The sequence below is a fragment of the Megalobrama amblycephala genome, linkage group LG19 (genome assembly GCF_018812025.1).
Source record: "Megalobrama amblycephala isolate DHTTF-2021 linkage group LG19, ASM1881202v1, whole genome shotgun sequence".
In the NCBI taxonomy this organism is placed as follows: Eukaryota; Metazoa; Chordata; class Actinopteri; order Cypriniformes; family Xenocyprididae; genus Megalobrama; species Megalobrama amblycephala.
In genome coordinates this window covers 2,033,449-2,051,253 of record NC_063062.1, presented here as the reverse complement: position 1 = coordinate 2,051,253, position 17,805 = coordinate 2,033,449, and the positions used below count along the sequence as shown (strand labels likewise).

The window sequence follows — 17,805 nt, the reverse complement described above, 5'->3', positions numbered from 1 at the left end:
AAATATTACTACAATTTAAAACAGCTGTTTTCTATGTGAATATAATTTATTTCTGTGATCAAAGCTGAATTTATTTGATCAAAAATACAGTAAAAATCACAAAATATTAATACAATTTAAAACAGCTGTTTTCTATGTGAATATAATTTATTTCTGTGATCAAAGCTGAATTTATTTGATCAAAAATACAGTAAAAATCACAAAATATTAATACAATTTAAAACAGACGTTTTCTATGTGAATATATTGAAAAATGTAATTTATTCCTGTGATCAAAGCTAAATTTATTTGCTTAAAAATACAGTTAAAAAAAATCACAAAATATTAATACAATTTAAAACAGCTGTTTTCTATGTGAATATAGTAAATATAATTTATTTCTGTGATCAAAGCTGAATTTATTTGATCAAAAATGCAGTTAAAAAAAAAAAAATCACAAAATATTACTACAATTTAAAACAGATGTTTTCTATGTGAATATTGAATTATGTAATTTATTCTTGTGATCAAAGCTGAATTTATTTGATTAAAATACAGTAAAAATCAAAAAATATTATTACAATCTAAAACAGCTGTTTTCTATGAATATATAGTAAAAATAATTTATTCCAGTGACCAAAGCTGAATTTATTTGATTAGAAATACAGTAAAAATCAAAAAATATTATTACCATTTAAAATGGCTGTTTTCTATGTGAATATATATTAAAAATAATTTATTCCTGTGATCAAAGCTGAATTTATGCGATTAAAAATACAGTAAAAATCACAAAATATTATTTCAATCTAAAACAGCTGTTTTCTATGTGAATATATAGTAAAAATAATTTATTCCAGTGATCAAAGCTGAATTTATTTGATTAGAAATACAGTAAAAATCTAAAAATATTATTACAATTTAAAACGGCTGTTTTCTATGTGAATATATAGTAAAAAAACAATTATTACTATGATCAAAGTTGAATTTTCAGCATCATTACACCAGTCTTCAGTGTCACATGATCCTTCAGAAATCATTCTAATGTGATGATTTGCTGCTCAAGAAACATTCATGATTATTATTAATGGTGAAAACAGTCATATTTTTGTAAAAACCATGATTTTTCAGGATTCTTTGATGAATAGAAAGTTAAAATATACAGCATTTTTGGGAAATAGAATCTTTCGTAACATTATAAATGTCTTTAATGTCACTTTTGATCAATTTAAAGCATCATTTCTGAGTAAAAGTACTAAACTTTTGAACGTAAGTGTTGATTTTTCAAACTGAAGTGTGCGGTTTGTAATTGGTATGAAATTAAACTAGTTTAGTTTAAATGATGTGTTCAATATTTCCACCCGGTCATCTAGTGGTAAATATTGATGAAGCCGTCCACAGACATATAATACAGTTTAAAAACAAATCTGAAATATAAAGATTAGCACAAATATTTAAATGTTTCCTTTTTAGTCTTGTTAGTCATCTTTTAAACAAGATATATTCACTTGAGAAGCAAAACGACAAGAATTTGCATCTTGATTTCAGAGAAATCTAAATAATTTTGTGATGTTTTTGCTTAAAACAAGAAAAAGTTCTGAAAATTCAGCGAGAAATTTTCTTTCTTGTTTCAGATATCATTTCTCCAAAAATATCTCCAAACCAGCAGAAGGATTTGAATGTGATAACTGAGATTAATCACATTTAAACATTAAGTAGGAACAGCTTCTGAAAAGCCGCCGCAGTGATCGATGTGAGGTGAGAAGAGGACATTAAACAGGAAGTGAAGACGAGAGCGAACAGGAAAAGACGCGAGATGAAGAAGCATTTATATCGGCCGACCATCCAACACATGCAGGAGAGAAATGATAAATGCCTTTCAGCTTCTAACATGTCATTTAAAATACATCCAGAATGTTATTTTGGACCGAAAACACATTTACACACAAAACCTCATCTTATAATCACAGATAAATATATGGAACTGAGAATAAACTGCTGATTCGGGATGGAGCGGAAGGGCCGCCACCCTGTCTCTGTCTCCGATAAATCACTGGTTTCAGTCAGAGTGATCTGCTGTTTTTCTCTCACTCGCTCGGAGCCCTTCTATCAGACGTGTTTCAGAGGTTCATTAATCACACGATGAGACGCCGGCCCCTAATCCAGCCCTGCTAACCCCCTTCATCAGGTTTCTGAGGCCAAACACCGGAGGAACGAGCCAACGGTGGACGATTCATCAAGATTTTTGAGCAGCGTCATGTGGTGCAGTTTCTGACGAGGGTCTTCTAGACACAAATAATCTGATATTAAACTAAAACTGAGCGTTCTCTCGTCTTTATTCACACCTGCACAAAAGGAGATGTTCTGAAACTTAATGTGACTTTCATTGTATGGGAACATTTTCAAAATTTCACCTTCTTCAGAGCAAATGCAAAAATACTGAGATACTGAAAATCATCCAAATTTGGAAGAAAAAATAAAAAAATAAATAAAAAAATAAAAAATAAATCACATTAAGACAACTGCAATACATTTTACATTTTTATATTTAATGTCTATTTTAAAACATATTTTTAAAAACATTATTTTTCATCAAATGTCAAATTTTCTTGATGAAGATATTTCTGAATCATACAATACATTTTTATATAATATTGCACAGGCATTTTAAATATTAAAATTTTAATTTTTTGGTTTACTAATGTTAGTCCAGTTCCCACTAACACTGCTGTTGTATATTTTATAACATGCATTATTTATTTTATATTTATATTTTATAACATGCATTATTCATTTTAAATAATGCATGTTAAAAATTTTAAATAAATATTTAAAAATTTAAATAATTTATTAATTATTAAAAAAAAAATTTAATAAATAAAAAAATATTTTAAAAATGTATTTAATAAATAAAATGTACAATTAAAGAGCTATTGCACAGAGATTGAAACACATGAATATTTTAAATATAATATATATTTTTAATTTACTTTTTTAGTCCACTTCCCATTAACACTGCTGTTATATATTATACATTTATATTTTCAAATGCATATAATATTTACACAGTTCTAACATATACAATCTAATAAACTTAATACGATGCATATTCGTCAGTCGCACATGAATAAAACCGGTCAGATTTCTGTAATCGCATAAATAAACAATGAGATTTAAATACATAACCAGGTTTATACATTTATCACCAATAAACTGAATATTTATGCTGATGAATAAATGCATTACGAATATATGATTACTTATGCAAATAGTCAATAATAAACATTTTTTGAGTGTAGAAATCTGCTTGTTTCATTTATGTGTGACTGACACATGAGTTTATTCGTTTGTTTTTGTTAAAACCGTGTGATCCAAATGGACAGAAATTTTATATCAATTCAAAATTCATGGAAAAGAATCGATTTATTTAGCTATTTAGTGTGTGTGAGCTGATTAAAGTCATAAAACAAAAATAAATAGATCTTTTCTCATGTATTGCGACGGATTTCAGGAAAAAGAATAAATGCAGGGCGGGACTTGGTTCTATGCACTGGTTATTGATTGGATGTTGAGATGTGGGCGTGACTCAAACGTGTATGCAGATGAGCATGAGTTTGCAGGGGCGGGGCTTAAACACTGAAGATCCAGTTATGACATTCTGATTGAACATCGTGAAGTCAAAACATTTTCAAAAAAATGAAACACATGCATTGGATTGTTGAGAATAAGACCTGTAACACGCGTTTAGAAAATGGATGAATTTCCATTAAACAGGAGCGATCTGATGAAGATCTGGTTCCTGCACCTGTGACACGACACATCAAACCACAACTGGAGCTGCTGTTGTGTTCAGAAGCAGCTGTGTGACCTGCTTAACATCTCACGCCTCTCATGTGTTCAACACACTCGCTCCAGAACAACACGAATCAGGGTGGACGACACACACCTCCTCTGAAACCAGCGCTGGACAGTAACATTACTGTACTTGAGCATTTATTATAATATAATATAATATAATATAATATAATATAATATAATATAATATAATATAATATAATATATCTCGAATAATTGTGATTAGATGGAATAACCACGATCAGACGATTAATCAATAACGTGACAGGCCAATTCATCGATCAGTCCTTTTTACTTTCATACTTAAGTACATTAAAAATCAATAACTTTTGTACTTTCAGTCAAATAATATTGAAAATGAGTACTTATACTTTCACTGGAGTAATATATTATCAGGATATTGATTTGTGTAGTTCATTGACCACTGCAGATCTGATCCACAGGAAACTGATGGGAAACAAACTCAAACTGCTCTGAGACACAGAAGATCAACCGCTGTGTGCGATGAAACTACAGCACCATGTGTCTTTCCTGAAGCTGCTCGATACGGGGCCTCAACCCTGACGGTCCGTCGAAAACAGCTGTTCAAACCACACACACACACACACACCGAGACAGAGTTCCTCGTATTAAAGCACTCAACACAGAAGTGAGATTCTGTGGTTTTCCTTCCTTCCCGTCTCCTCAGAGTTACAGAGAGATGTTTCACGTGACGTCGCAGGATCTTCTGCTCTGTAGACGCAGTGTGACTCTCTAGAGCTGTAGTTAAAGTGATAACTGACTTAAACACTAATGCAAATGTCTCAGAACAGAAAGTGACTGACAGATCGTCCTCAGATCGCCCATTAAGACGTCTTACAGACACACAATGTTTTTGACTCTCCAAGGCTGCATTTATTTGATCAAAAATACAGTAAAAATAGTGAAATATTATTCCAATGTAAAACACCTGTTTGTGAATACATACTAAAATATAATTTATTCCTGTGATCATAGCTGAATTTATTTAATTAAAAACAATGAAAATTACAAAATATTTTTACAATGTAAAACAGCTGTTTTCTATGTGAATATATAGTAAAATATATTTTTTTCCTGTGATCAAAGCTGAATTTATTTAATTAAAAACAGTAAAAATTACGAAATATTTTTACAATGTAAAACAGCTGTTTTCTATGTGAATACATACTAAAATATAATTTATTCCTGTGATCATAGCTGAATTTATTTAATTAAAAACAATGAAAATTGCAAAATATTTTTACAATGTAAAACAGCTGTTTTCTATGTGAATATATAGTAAAATATATTTTTTTCCTGTGATCAAAGCTGAATTTATTTAATTAAAAACAGTAAAAATTACGAAATATTTTTACAATGTAAAACAGCTGTTTTCTATGTGAATATATAGTAAAATATATTTTTTTCCTGTGATCAAAGCTGAATTTATTTAATTAAAAACAGTAAAAATTACGAAATATTATTACAATCTAAAACAGCTGTTTTCTATGTAAATATATATTAAAATGTAATTTATTTCTGTGATCAAAGCTGAATTTTCAGCATCATTACTCCAGTCTTCAGTGTCACATGATCTAGTGATTCTGATTCTAGCGCTGTGTGTGTGTGATTTTGTGTTTAAACACTCTGTGCCCTTCACGTGTGTGAACTTGCTGCAGGTCAATCCCCACATCGCCCCGCGGCCCCTGACGGGCCCCTCCACATTCACACAAATAAACACACGTCCAGATCTTCAGGTTTCAGTCCAGACATGAAGCATCAATCACACGGGCTTTACATTAACAAAACACACACACACACACACACACACACACACACGCGTTCTTGAGACATACATGTGTGCACATGCTTCAGAACACACACACACACACACACACACACACACACACACACACAGATCCTGGATCTGACGGCGAATATAAACTCACTCCTCTATCAAGCGGTGAAATTAATCAGAAATTAATCTTTAAACTCTCTCACCTCGTTTCTGCATGAAGGTGAAAAGGTCGTCGAGGAACTCCTTCCTGTGCGGGTCGTTATCCAGCTCATATAACTATCACACACAGAGACACATTCACATAATCGTCATGGATTCATTTATTAAATTATTCATTAAATTGGTAACACTCCACAATAATGTTCAAACTACATTACATACTTCTAAAGCAATTCTGAACTTTAAATATTATAAATATTTATTTTTTAATATTTAATTATTTATTTATTAAAATTGTAGATTGTTAATGCTTCACTTATTCACTTTTGTCTATGCTGATTATTTTGGAAAATTATTTATAAAAGTATTATTTATAGTTTTTATTAATAATTTGAATTATTTTTTATGTTTTTATTTTTTTAAATTAATTTGTTGTGGGTTTTGTCATTTGTTATATATATATATATATATATATATATATATATATATATATATATATATATATATTAAATTTAGTTAACATTTAATTTAATTTTTATGTTTTAGTCAACTATAATTTCAACATTTACAAATAGATTATTTCAAATAAAATCTGTATCTGTTAATATTATTTATTGGAGCTCAACTAACATGAACTAACAATGAACAGTTGTATTTTTTTTAAACTATCGTTCACAAACATTAAAAAATACTAAAACAAATGTATTACTCATTCTTTATTATTGCTTTATTAATGCATTAACGAATGTTAACTAAAGGGACCTTTTTGTAAAGTTTTAAATTGGTCAATTAAAACACAAACAGATTAAATCATACAATAACTATACAAAAGTGTGGATAAACTCACCTTGGCGAAATCTCTGGAGGCTTCTCCTCTCCCACGAGCGCCATCCACATCATCCGGCCAGGACACGCCACCGTTCTGCACAAACACACACACACACACACACACACACACACACACACACACACACAGGTGTCAATTCACAGGAAATAATAAACAAGGTTGTGTGTCTTCCTCCCGCAACACTCATCCTCCCCTCACGTCCTCTGACCTCCAACACACACACACACACACACACACACACACACACACACACACACCAGGCAGCCAAGTTCATGGACTTCATCTCAGCGATCTGCTCCAAATGCACAGAAAATAACGTCATTTATTTCCTTTATATTTTAGCATTGATGTGTGAGGAACAGACATGATCGAACAGAACTGAATCAACACTGAAATTAATTGAACCAAACAACACTATTATCTCACTGCAGAGTTTGAACTTTTGCATCATTAACTCTCATACTTTCCTATTTATTATTGTGAAGCTGCTTTGAAACAATATCTAGGCACTATAAAAATAAAGTCTTGACAAGCATGTGAAGGCAAACGCATCAAACTGCACAGACTCCTCCTGCACAGATACTGTTTCCAAACAGGTTTCCAAACACTCTCACTGTCCCACAGCAGCTTTAAAGGCATTATGGGAGTTATTCGCTGAGTTGCTGTGAATTGTTGTAGTATTGTTTATTGCCATATCATACAGTTTATTGCCATATCATTGCCATATCATACCAAAATTTCGGTTTTACCAATTGACACTTTTGGTTACACCGAATGACGGTATTTTCAAACAATGCTAACAGGCTGATATCTAGCAAAAGCACGATCAAACATTTCATATTTAGTGCAAGTTTTTAAAATATTACAACATTTTCCATGTTTTATAGCGGTTGCACCGAATGACCTGATGTTTCGGGACATGCGTATGAGAGTGAAAACATGAATTTTTCAAATAGTTAAGAGAGTTAGTTACTTTGCTTCATGACCATGTGGTCCTGAATGATGTCACATCCTGTCACATGATATTGACCACATGACTTGATCTAAAATGGTCCCTTTACATTGGTTACTCCGAATGACATCAATGAAATTCATTTTTCCGGACATTCTTTCTCATAACAAAGCAACGACTTCTACACATAATTTTAATGTCATTTTGCACTATGTTGATATATGATGTTATAAAATCATGTCAGAATAAAAAAAATATACATTTATTACATTTTAAGATATTTTAATCACAAATGAAATGGCTGTAATGGCCTTTGGACGGTTAAACCGAATGACCTTTTGACACTTCAGAATCTTTAAAATACATTTATATGTAGAAAAATATAATTAAAACCTTTTGGATTCAATAAAAGAGATCTAGTTGTACTACCTTACACACTTTGGATGTCATATCTTTGTTTTTTATTCCTTTGAACAAAAAAAAAAAAAAAAAAAAAATTTGACACGTCCCGTCATTGACCCAAACAGATAATATGATTATTTAAACATACTTGTGAAAAAACTGTAAATGTTTTTCTTGGTCAATATTACAAAATAAGTCCTTTTATAATCAAATTCAGATTTTCTGATAGAAATTGTAATTGCGATTTTTAAAAAAAAAAATCCAGGTTTGCAGTGCAAACTAAATATAAAATAAAAACATTCAAAATATTAATAAAAATGATAAGATAAGTACTGAAAACTGATCCCTGCTTAACCATAATATAAAATAATCAAGTATTAAACTAAAAAAAAGTGTCTGAGGGCAGATGCTTTCATAAAGCAAATGCTCTGAATCATAAAATAGTTGTAATTAAGAGCAATACAGATGCAAGAAATGTTTTCCTTCTCTCTTCAGTCTCCCAAAAACTCAACCTGATCCTGATCCTCTATTGTTTCTCCCGTCCGTCTAAATCCGTTAGCAGGTTTACAGTAAGCGGGGGTTAATCACGTTACCGCAGGACGTGAGAGGATCGCTGACAGCTACACAAGAGCCAAAAATAACTCTGATCTCAGATGCTCTCGGACACGTTTCACTGAGAGATCACACAAACCAGAGCGAGACCACTTCAGACCAGCTCAGACGGAGCAGAGGAATCAGAGGGAGCGTCACATCTCAAATATCAGACCAACCTCTGAAATCCAGACAAACTCGCTCCGCACGCTTTGAGTTTGGAGCTCCGTCAAGTTGATTCATAATCCTCTGTTTTCATATCATTCATTCTCTCTTTCTAGAGCGTGTGAACGTCTCCATATCTCTGGGATTGAACCGTCGAGGGCTTTTAAAATGAAGATACCGAAAGGAAAGTTTGTTAAGAACCAGACTCTAAAAGGATATTAAGATATCTTTAATACTTCTTGAGTCACAGGCATGCAAACTTGAGGCAAAAAGTGCTTTTTCCCATTTTTGAACTGTCACTGTTAGCATATAATAAAACAAAGATTGATAAAGTCAACAGATTTTACTAATAGACCTACCAATCTCTGTGTAAACATAAAATATTGATGCTGCCATCTTCTAAACCCCTCTAATTTGACTCCAAATCTCAGGTGAAAATCATCATTTTGACCTGCCTCTACAAAATAGTGGATTACTCAGTAAATATTCATCTGTGACATTTAATATTTGGTGTTTCTTCACTATTTATTTTTGCCTTTCTACAGAAAAAATATTAACAAAATCAGAAATTTGAGCCGAGGACCTCTGGATGAGTTGAGACGGAAATTAACAAACACTAGAGAAAGTAAACGCGTGTGTGTATCAGTATATTGGATCAGTGCATTCACTCTTAAAGTGACAGCAGCCTAATATTCCTGCTGCGGTCTGCGTTTTAGAGCATGACGCTTGCAACGCCAATGTCAAGGGTTTGATTTCCAGGGAATTCATGAACTTAAATGCAATGCAAGTCGCTTTGTATTAGAGTGTCTGCAAAATGCATAAACGTAATCAGTTGATCAGTAAGGGGAATGCTGACAGGGTTGAGAAGAAAAGCTCAATTATGAGTGTTTAGTTGAGCATTGAATAAACCCCAAACAGCATGTGTGGCTCTGGAAACCCCCTTGTCGGGGTAAAAAGTGAGTCAATCTTCAATCCACATCAAATAATTGGAACCGCCCGGAATCATTTGCACAGAAAACAGGCGTGTTTATCCGATAACGACTGTATGGGAATCACTCAATCACTCTAATCCCAGTGAACGTGTGAACGAGAACATCAACAGAACGACTGCAGGAGCCAAAACAAACACAACGCATTTGTTCAGAAGATTCACTTCAGCTGAACAACATTCCTCTAAACCTCCCCCACTGACACACACACGCACACACACACACACCTACACTCATAAAAATAAAGGTCCCAAAAACTGGTGCCTTGACAGCATGAGGACGCACCTCCACGAGGCTGTAAAGCAGTCCTGTTATTCAGGTTTTAGATTCTGCATAAATATCCTGTTCATATCTGACCACTACACAATAGTAAACTGACAATGTGCCAAACCGAAGGATCTCAACTTCAGGTATTTCAACGATCACTCAAACAATGTTTTCAGGTCATAAAGACACAGCCTTAGGCGGTTTTTCACCATCAGCGCTGGAACAGGTTCCTGAGAATCAAACATGAAGAACTCAAATCATAAAACCACAGGGTGAAGCATTGATGACAGTCATATTCCCTCAAGATGCTTGTTCAAATGTTTAATCGATATCAGCACACGGGGTCGCGTTACACACCGTCCAGGGTGAAGAGACTTCTGTGTATGTTCGTTGTTCTCCTGAATTTGCATCGAAACATCAGTGAAGCGCTCACGTCTCATCATGAAGTCTCGTCAAACACGCTATATGGACGCATCATACAAATAATGCTGCTCAATGCAACAATTACATTGTGTTTTTCTGAATTTGTAAATAAAACAAAGATTATTGCAGTAGATTTAACAAGAAAATGCTATTTCTTCAAAATGTTAGGTTTAATTTAATGCGTTACTTGCTGACGTTTTGCACTCTTGAAAGTTCTTTATTGGCATTGATGATTCCATGAAGAACCTTTAACATCCATGGAACCACTCAAGGTTCTTTAGATTATTAAAAAAAATGTCCTTCACACTAAGAAATTATTATTCTTTTACAAACTGATCACTGAAAGTTTTTTTGGGGAACCAAAAAATGCAGTGTTAATTTTGTTGATGAATAATTTGTGCCAATGACATATTTTCACTAACAAAAAAGAGACAATAACTAAATAAAGACCAGTTTTGGATGTCAAAAACTATGATGAAAATCTATTGACATTTTCGTCAGCAAATAAAAATTAGATGAAAATGTTAGGGAGGGATGATTTGGGAATTGATGTCCTGTGCGGTAGATGATGTGCACATCTGAACAGTGACGTGCTGATCTTCCCAGCAGGACACAAGTTGGCATACACGCTACATGTCTTATAAAAAGTTAGAAAATGTAAATGTCTGGGAGAAAGAGAAGAGCATATGGATAAATCTGAAAAAGCGTGACACGAAAGAGAGCTCAATTAAGTTCGGTTTTCTTTGCGCACACAGAAAGCCGCCTCTCAGACAGCACACGAGTACTGAACTGAGCTCTCTTTCACGTCTTTTTGCACTTGAACAGACAAATACACACAAAATGATGCCAAATGTCTGTTTTGGTGAGTATTCATGTAAGCACAATGTAAACAGATGGGAGAATATCAGATTTGCATCAGCGTATTGGATCCGTGCATTCAGTCTTAGTGACAGTAGCCAAATAAACCTGCAGCTGTTCGTCATTAATGTTAATCAAACAACAAAAGAAAGAGAAAATCACTCAATGTTCTTGACTGAATAACTTTAATAGCTTTAAAAGGGGTGGTTGATTATGATTTCACTTTTTTAACTTTAGTTAGTGTGTAATGTTGCTGTTTGATCATAAACAACATCTGCAAAGTTACGACGCTCAAAGTTCAATGCAAAGAGAGATATTTTCTTTTACAGAAATCACTTTTTAAAAACTACAACAAACAGCTGGTAGGGACTACAATGAGCTTCTTCCTGGGTTAGTGACATCACAAACCCTAAAATTTACATAAACCCCGCCCCCGCAAACACACAACAAAGGGGGCGGGGCCATGTTGGGCTGCTTTAGAGAAGAGGAAGAGGAGTTGTAGTAGAGTGTTGTTGACATGCCGTCATTTTACACCAATCGAACGCTGGATTTGCACAAAAGATGAACATGACGACACATGCTAGTGGATGAGTTGAATCAACTCCACAACAACTACATAAATTTATCCATTAACCATTCAGAAACGTCTAAAAGTTGTAACTTCTTCCTGAGTCTCTCCATCAGTGTCGACTCCGGTTTGAACAATGTAAGGCTGAACACCGTTACTGACAGTCCTCATTTTGGCTGCGTGAGATTCTCCAGCTTTGTTGTTGTTGAGCTGTTAAAGCTCCGCCCTCTTCTGGAAAGGGGGCGGGAGCAGCAGCTCATTTGCATTTAAAGGAACACACACAAAAACGGCGTGTTTTTGCTCACACCCAAATAGGGGCAAATTTGACAAGCTATAATAAATGATCTGTGGGGTATTTTGAGATTAAACTTCACAGACACATTCTGGAGACATCAGAGACTTAAATTACATCTTGTGAAAGGGGCATTATAGGTCCGCTTTAATGATAAGATGCACTAATAAGCATACAAATAATCACAGAAAAACAACAGAAAATAAAGAAAAAACTTTCAATATGAAGTAATCTCAATTTTTGCAGTGCATCACAGGATTAAAGTTTCTGCAAAAAAAGGCATCTTAGAAGGCATAATTAACATGTGATGCCTTAAAATGCTGCCTATGTAGGCAGCTCACTAGATTTTAGAACACAGCCCATGATAAGAATGTGAAAGCAAAACATATTACTGCATTAAACAACAATAAAACAAAGAATAATCCCCATCCTGACACACACGTGCATGACTTGACATCTGCTTTTAAGTTTGGAGGAAGTGGGTTGTAGTGTGCACTGCGGAAGCAGACTGGAACGCAGCCCGTTTATTAGCAGCAGTAGTTATCAGCTCATTCATTTCATACCGCAATTACTGAGTTGAGTCATAGATGAATATCAATAACAGAACTGTGAATACTGTTTACACCACATCTTTGTTTACCAGCGACAGCCAGACAGACAAATTTGATTTTCTAAATTAATCTAATTTGACATAGAGATTACACCAACCCAACCCAAAAATCAAATAAGCTAAACACAATTGATAAGCCAAATGAGGGTGTACTCATTTCCATATAGTAAAACAGGGGAAGCCCAGAATTTGCATAACTAGTCTTGAAACGGGATCCATTTGTGGCCAGATGTCTGCGGCCGGCGCTAAGCCTTCGGTTATTTCTGGTGAGGCGACTGTTGATTTCACGACACATACGGCACGCGGTGAAGCGAGATATTTCACCTCCCCTTCGCTGCAGGTAGTTTAACACAAAGACAACGACACGAGAAGAGGTTTTTCCTGATTGTGTCTGAAATTCAGAATTAATCTACAGTCTTCCACCTTTCAGTTTTCTGTTACAGGGATTCAAGAAATTGACTAGATAAAACATTTAAAAAATATATTATATAAAGGTTGTTGTGATGGATCATTTTACATTGCCAAAGACTGGAAAACAAAAAGAAAAAAAGAAAAGAAAGCAGTTCAGAAGTAAATAACAACATTACGAACTATGATTCAAAGAAAGAAAGAAAGAAAGAAAGATAAGTAAAAGAAAGAAAAAGAAATCAGAAACATTTAGCTCATTTGAATCAACAAATATTTAGTTCTTTTGAATCAACAGAAACACTTTGTTCATTTAAAACAATAAAACATTTAGTTCTTTTGAAACAATGAAACATTTAGTACTTTTGAAAATGAAACATTTCATTTGAATTTTAAATCGACAAACACTTAGTTCATTTGAAACAATGAAACATTTAGTTCTTTTGAATCATCAGAAACATTTAGTTCTTTTGAAACAATGAAACATTTATTTCATTTGAATTTTGAATCGACAAACAATTAGTTCATTTGAAACAATGAAACATTTAGTTCTTTTGAATCATCAGAAACAGTTCTTTTGAAACAATGAAACATTTAGTTCTTTTGAATCATCAGAAACATTTAGTTCTTTTGAAACAATGAAACATTTAGTTCTTTTGAATTTTGAATCGACAAACATTTGGTTCATTTGAAAATGAAACAGTTCTTTTGAATTTTGAATCGACAAACATTTGGTTCATTTGAAACAATGAAACATTTCATTTGAATTTTGAATCGACAAACACTTGGTTCATTTGAAACAATGAAACATTTAGTTCTTTTGAATTTTGAATCGACAAACACTTGGTTCATTTGAAACAATGAAACGTTTAGTTCTTTTGAATCATCAGAAACATTTAGTTCTTTTGAAACAATGAAACATTTATTTCATTTGAATTTTGAATCAACAAACAATTAGTTCATTTGAAACAATGAAACATTTAGTTCTTTTGAATCATTAGAAACACTTAGTTCTTTTGAAACAATGAAACCTTTATTTCATTTGAATTTTGAATCGACAAACACTTGGTTCATTTGAAACAATGAAACATTTAGTTCTTTTGAATCATCAGAAACATTTAGTTCTTTTGAAACAATGAAACATTTATTTCATTTGAATTTTGAATCGACAAACGCTTAGTTCATTTGAAACAATGAAACGTTTAGTTCTTTTGAATCATCAGAAACACTTAGTTCTTTTGAAACAATGAAACTTAGTTCTTTTGAAACAATGAAACATTTATTTCATTTGAATTTTGAATCGACAAACACTTGGTTCATTTGAAACAATGAAACATTTAGTTCTTTTGAATTTTGAATCGACAAACACTTGGTTCATTTGAAACAATGAAACATTTAGTTCTTTTGAATCATCAGAAACACTTTGTTCTTTTGAAACAATGAAACATTTATTTCATTTGAATTTTGAATCGACAAACAATTAGTTCATTTGAAACAATGAAACATTTAGTTCTTTTGAATCATCAGAAACATTTAGTTCTTTTGAAACAATGAAACATTTAGTTCTTTTGAATCATCAGAAACACTTAGTTCTTTTGAAACAATGAAACATTTCATTTGAATTTTGAATCGACAAACACTTGGTTCATTTGAAACAATGAAACATTTAGTTCTTTTGAATTTTGAATCGACAAACACTTGGTTCATTTGAAACAATGAAACGTTTAGTTCTTTTGAATCATCAGAAACATTTAGTTCTTTTGAAACAATGAAACATTTATTTCATTTGAATTTTGAATCGACAAACAATTAGTTCATTTGAAACAATGAAACATTTAGTTCTTTTGAATCATCAGAAACACAGTTCTTTTGAAACAATGAAACATTTAGTTCTTTTGAATCATCAGAAACATTTAGTTCTTTTGAAACAATGAAACATTTCATTTGAATTTTGAATCGACAAACACTTGGTTCATTTGAAACAATGAAACATTTAGTTCTTTTGAATCATCAGAAACATTTAGTTCTTTTGAAACAATGAAACATTTATTTCATTTGAATTTTGAATCGACAAACACTTGGTTCATTTGAAACAATGAAACATTTAATTCTTTTGAAACAATGATTGTCTATACACACACACACACACACACAAACACAAACCAATACAATTTTTATTTAGTGCTATGATAGTATTTTTTGTTTTATATTTTTTTTAAATTTATATAAAACAGGGAATTTGTCTAAACAAGCTTTTATCTGTATATTTCACGTGCGGTTCATTAGCTGTAGGCGAGGTTCTAGTGATTCTCTAGATTTCACTCCGTCTATTGAGTGATGGATTACATGACATCTGCTGCACGGTCACGGCAAAACCCTGAGCAAACATATGCAGAATAAGAGCGATCGCATGATTGGACTGGTGAAGCTCTTGCACTGGTGTGCGTCACATATGCATCGCTCTTATTTGCCTGTTAAATTGTTGTTCAAATCTCCAACATTCAAACATCAGCCCACGCTTGAAGTACGAACGCTCAAAGACGACAGACAATGAGGACGAGACCACCAACAGCTGGAGGAACCTGCTGATCCGGCCACGCGTCTAAAGAAGTAACATCAACTACTGAAACACTGATCACTCGCTCCAAACAAACACTTACATGACTAACACACAACAGGCTTCATAAAACACATGTGCTTCTGCTGTAAACTCCGACTAAATGTAACTAAAATTTCTAAAATGTAACAATGTTTCTGATGAATCAAAAGAATTTCATGCTTCTAAAAGTTCAAAGTAATTAAATGTTTCGATGATTCCAAAAAAATAAATGTTTCTGATGATTCAAAAGAACTAAAATGATTCTGATGATTCAAAATAACTAAATGTTTGTCGATTCAAAAGAACTAAATGTTTCTGACGATTCAAAAGAACTAAATGATTCTGATGATTCAAAATAACTTAATATTTGTTGATTCAAAAGAACTAAATGATTCTGATGATTCAAAAGAACTAAATGATTCTGATGATTCAAAATAACTTAATATTTGTTGATTCAAAAGAACTAAATGCTTCGGTAATTCAAGAGAACTAAATATTTGTCGAATCAACAGAACTAAATGTTTCTGATGATTCAAAATAACTTAATATTTGTTGATTCAAAAGAACTAAATGTTTCTGATGATTCAAAAGAATTAAGTTTCTGATGATTCAAAAGAACTAAATGATTCTGATGATTCAAAAGTACTAAATATTTGTCGATTTAAAAGAACTAAATGTTTCTGATGATTCAAAAGAACTAAATGATTCTGATGATTCAAAATAACTAAATATTTGTCGATTTAAAAGAACTAAATGAACCGATGATTCCAAAGAATTAAGTTTCTGTTGATTCAAAAGAACTAAATGATTCTGATGATTCAAAATAACGAAATATTTGTCGATTTAAAAGAACTAAATGTTTCTGATGATTCAAAAGAACTAAATGATTCTGATGATTCAAAATAACTAAATATTTGTCGATTTAAAAGAACTAAATGATTCTGATGATTCAAAAGAATTAAGTTTCTGTTGATTCAAAAGAACTAAATGATTCTGATGATTCAAAAGTACTAAATATTTGTCGATTTAAAAGAACTAAATGTTTCTGATGATTCAAAAGAACTAAATGATTCTGATGATTCAAAAGAATTAAGTTTCTGTTGATTCAAAAGAACTAAATGATTCTGATGATTCAAAAGAATTAAGTTTCTGATGATTCAAAAGTACTAAATATTTGTCGATTTAAAAGAACTAAATGTTTCTGATGATTCAAAATAACTAAATATTTGTCGATTTAAAAGAACTAAATGATTCTGATGATTCAAAAGAATTAAGTTTCTGTTGATTCAAAAGAACTAAATGATTCTGATGATTCAAAAGAATTAAGTTTCTGTTGATTCAAAAGAACTAAATGATTCTGATGATTCAAAATAACTAAATATTTGCTGATTTAAAAGAACTAAATGTTTCTGATGATTCAAAAGTACTAAATATTTGTCGATTTAAAAGAACTAAATGTTTCTGATGATTCAAAAGAACTAAATGATTCTGATGATTCAAAATAACTAAATATTTGTCGATTTAAAAGAACTAAATGATTCTGATGATTCAAAAGAATTAAGTTTCTGTTGATTCAAAAGAACTAAATGATTCTGATTCAAAATAACTAAATATTTGTCGATTTAAAAGAACTAAATGATTCTGATGATTCAAAAGAATTAAGTTTCTGTTGATTCAAAAGAACTAAATGATTCTGATGATTCAAAATAACTAAATATTTGTTGATTTAAAAGAACTAAACGTTTCTGATGATTCAAAAGAACTAAATGTTTCTGATGATTCAAAAGAACTAAATATTTGTCGATTTAAAAGAACTAAATGATTCTGATGATTCAAAAGAATTAAGTTTCTGTTGATTCAAAAGAACTAAATGATTCTGATGATTCAAAATAACTAAATATTTGCCGATTTAAAAGAACTAAATGTTTCTGATGATTCAAAATAACTAAATATTTGTTGATTTAAAAGAACTAAACGTTTCTGATGATTCAAAAGAACTAAATGTTTCTGATGATTCAAAAGAACTAAATATTTGTCGATTTAAAAGAA

At 32.0% G+C, this 17,805-nt stretch overlaps 1 protein-coding gene across 1 annotated transcript in view; it reads right to left on the bottom strand.

The window, feature by feature from the left end:
• Positions 1-17,805, bottom strand: part of si:dkey-205h23.1 (AT-rich interactive domain-containing protein 3B) — a 61,401-nt gene that overhangs the window by 18,289 nt on the left and 25,307 nt on the right. Inside the window, exons 3-4 of the mRNA XM_048168666.1 lie at positions 6,636-6,710; positions 5,833-5,905 (exon numbers count right to left, since the gene is read on the bottom strand). Coding sequence (XP_048024623.1) covers positions 5,833-5,905; positions 6,636-6,710 — 148 coding nt within the window. The remainder of the gene's footprint in view (positions 1-5,832; positions 5,906-6,635; positions 6,711-17,805) is intronic.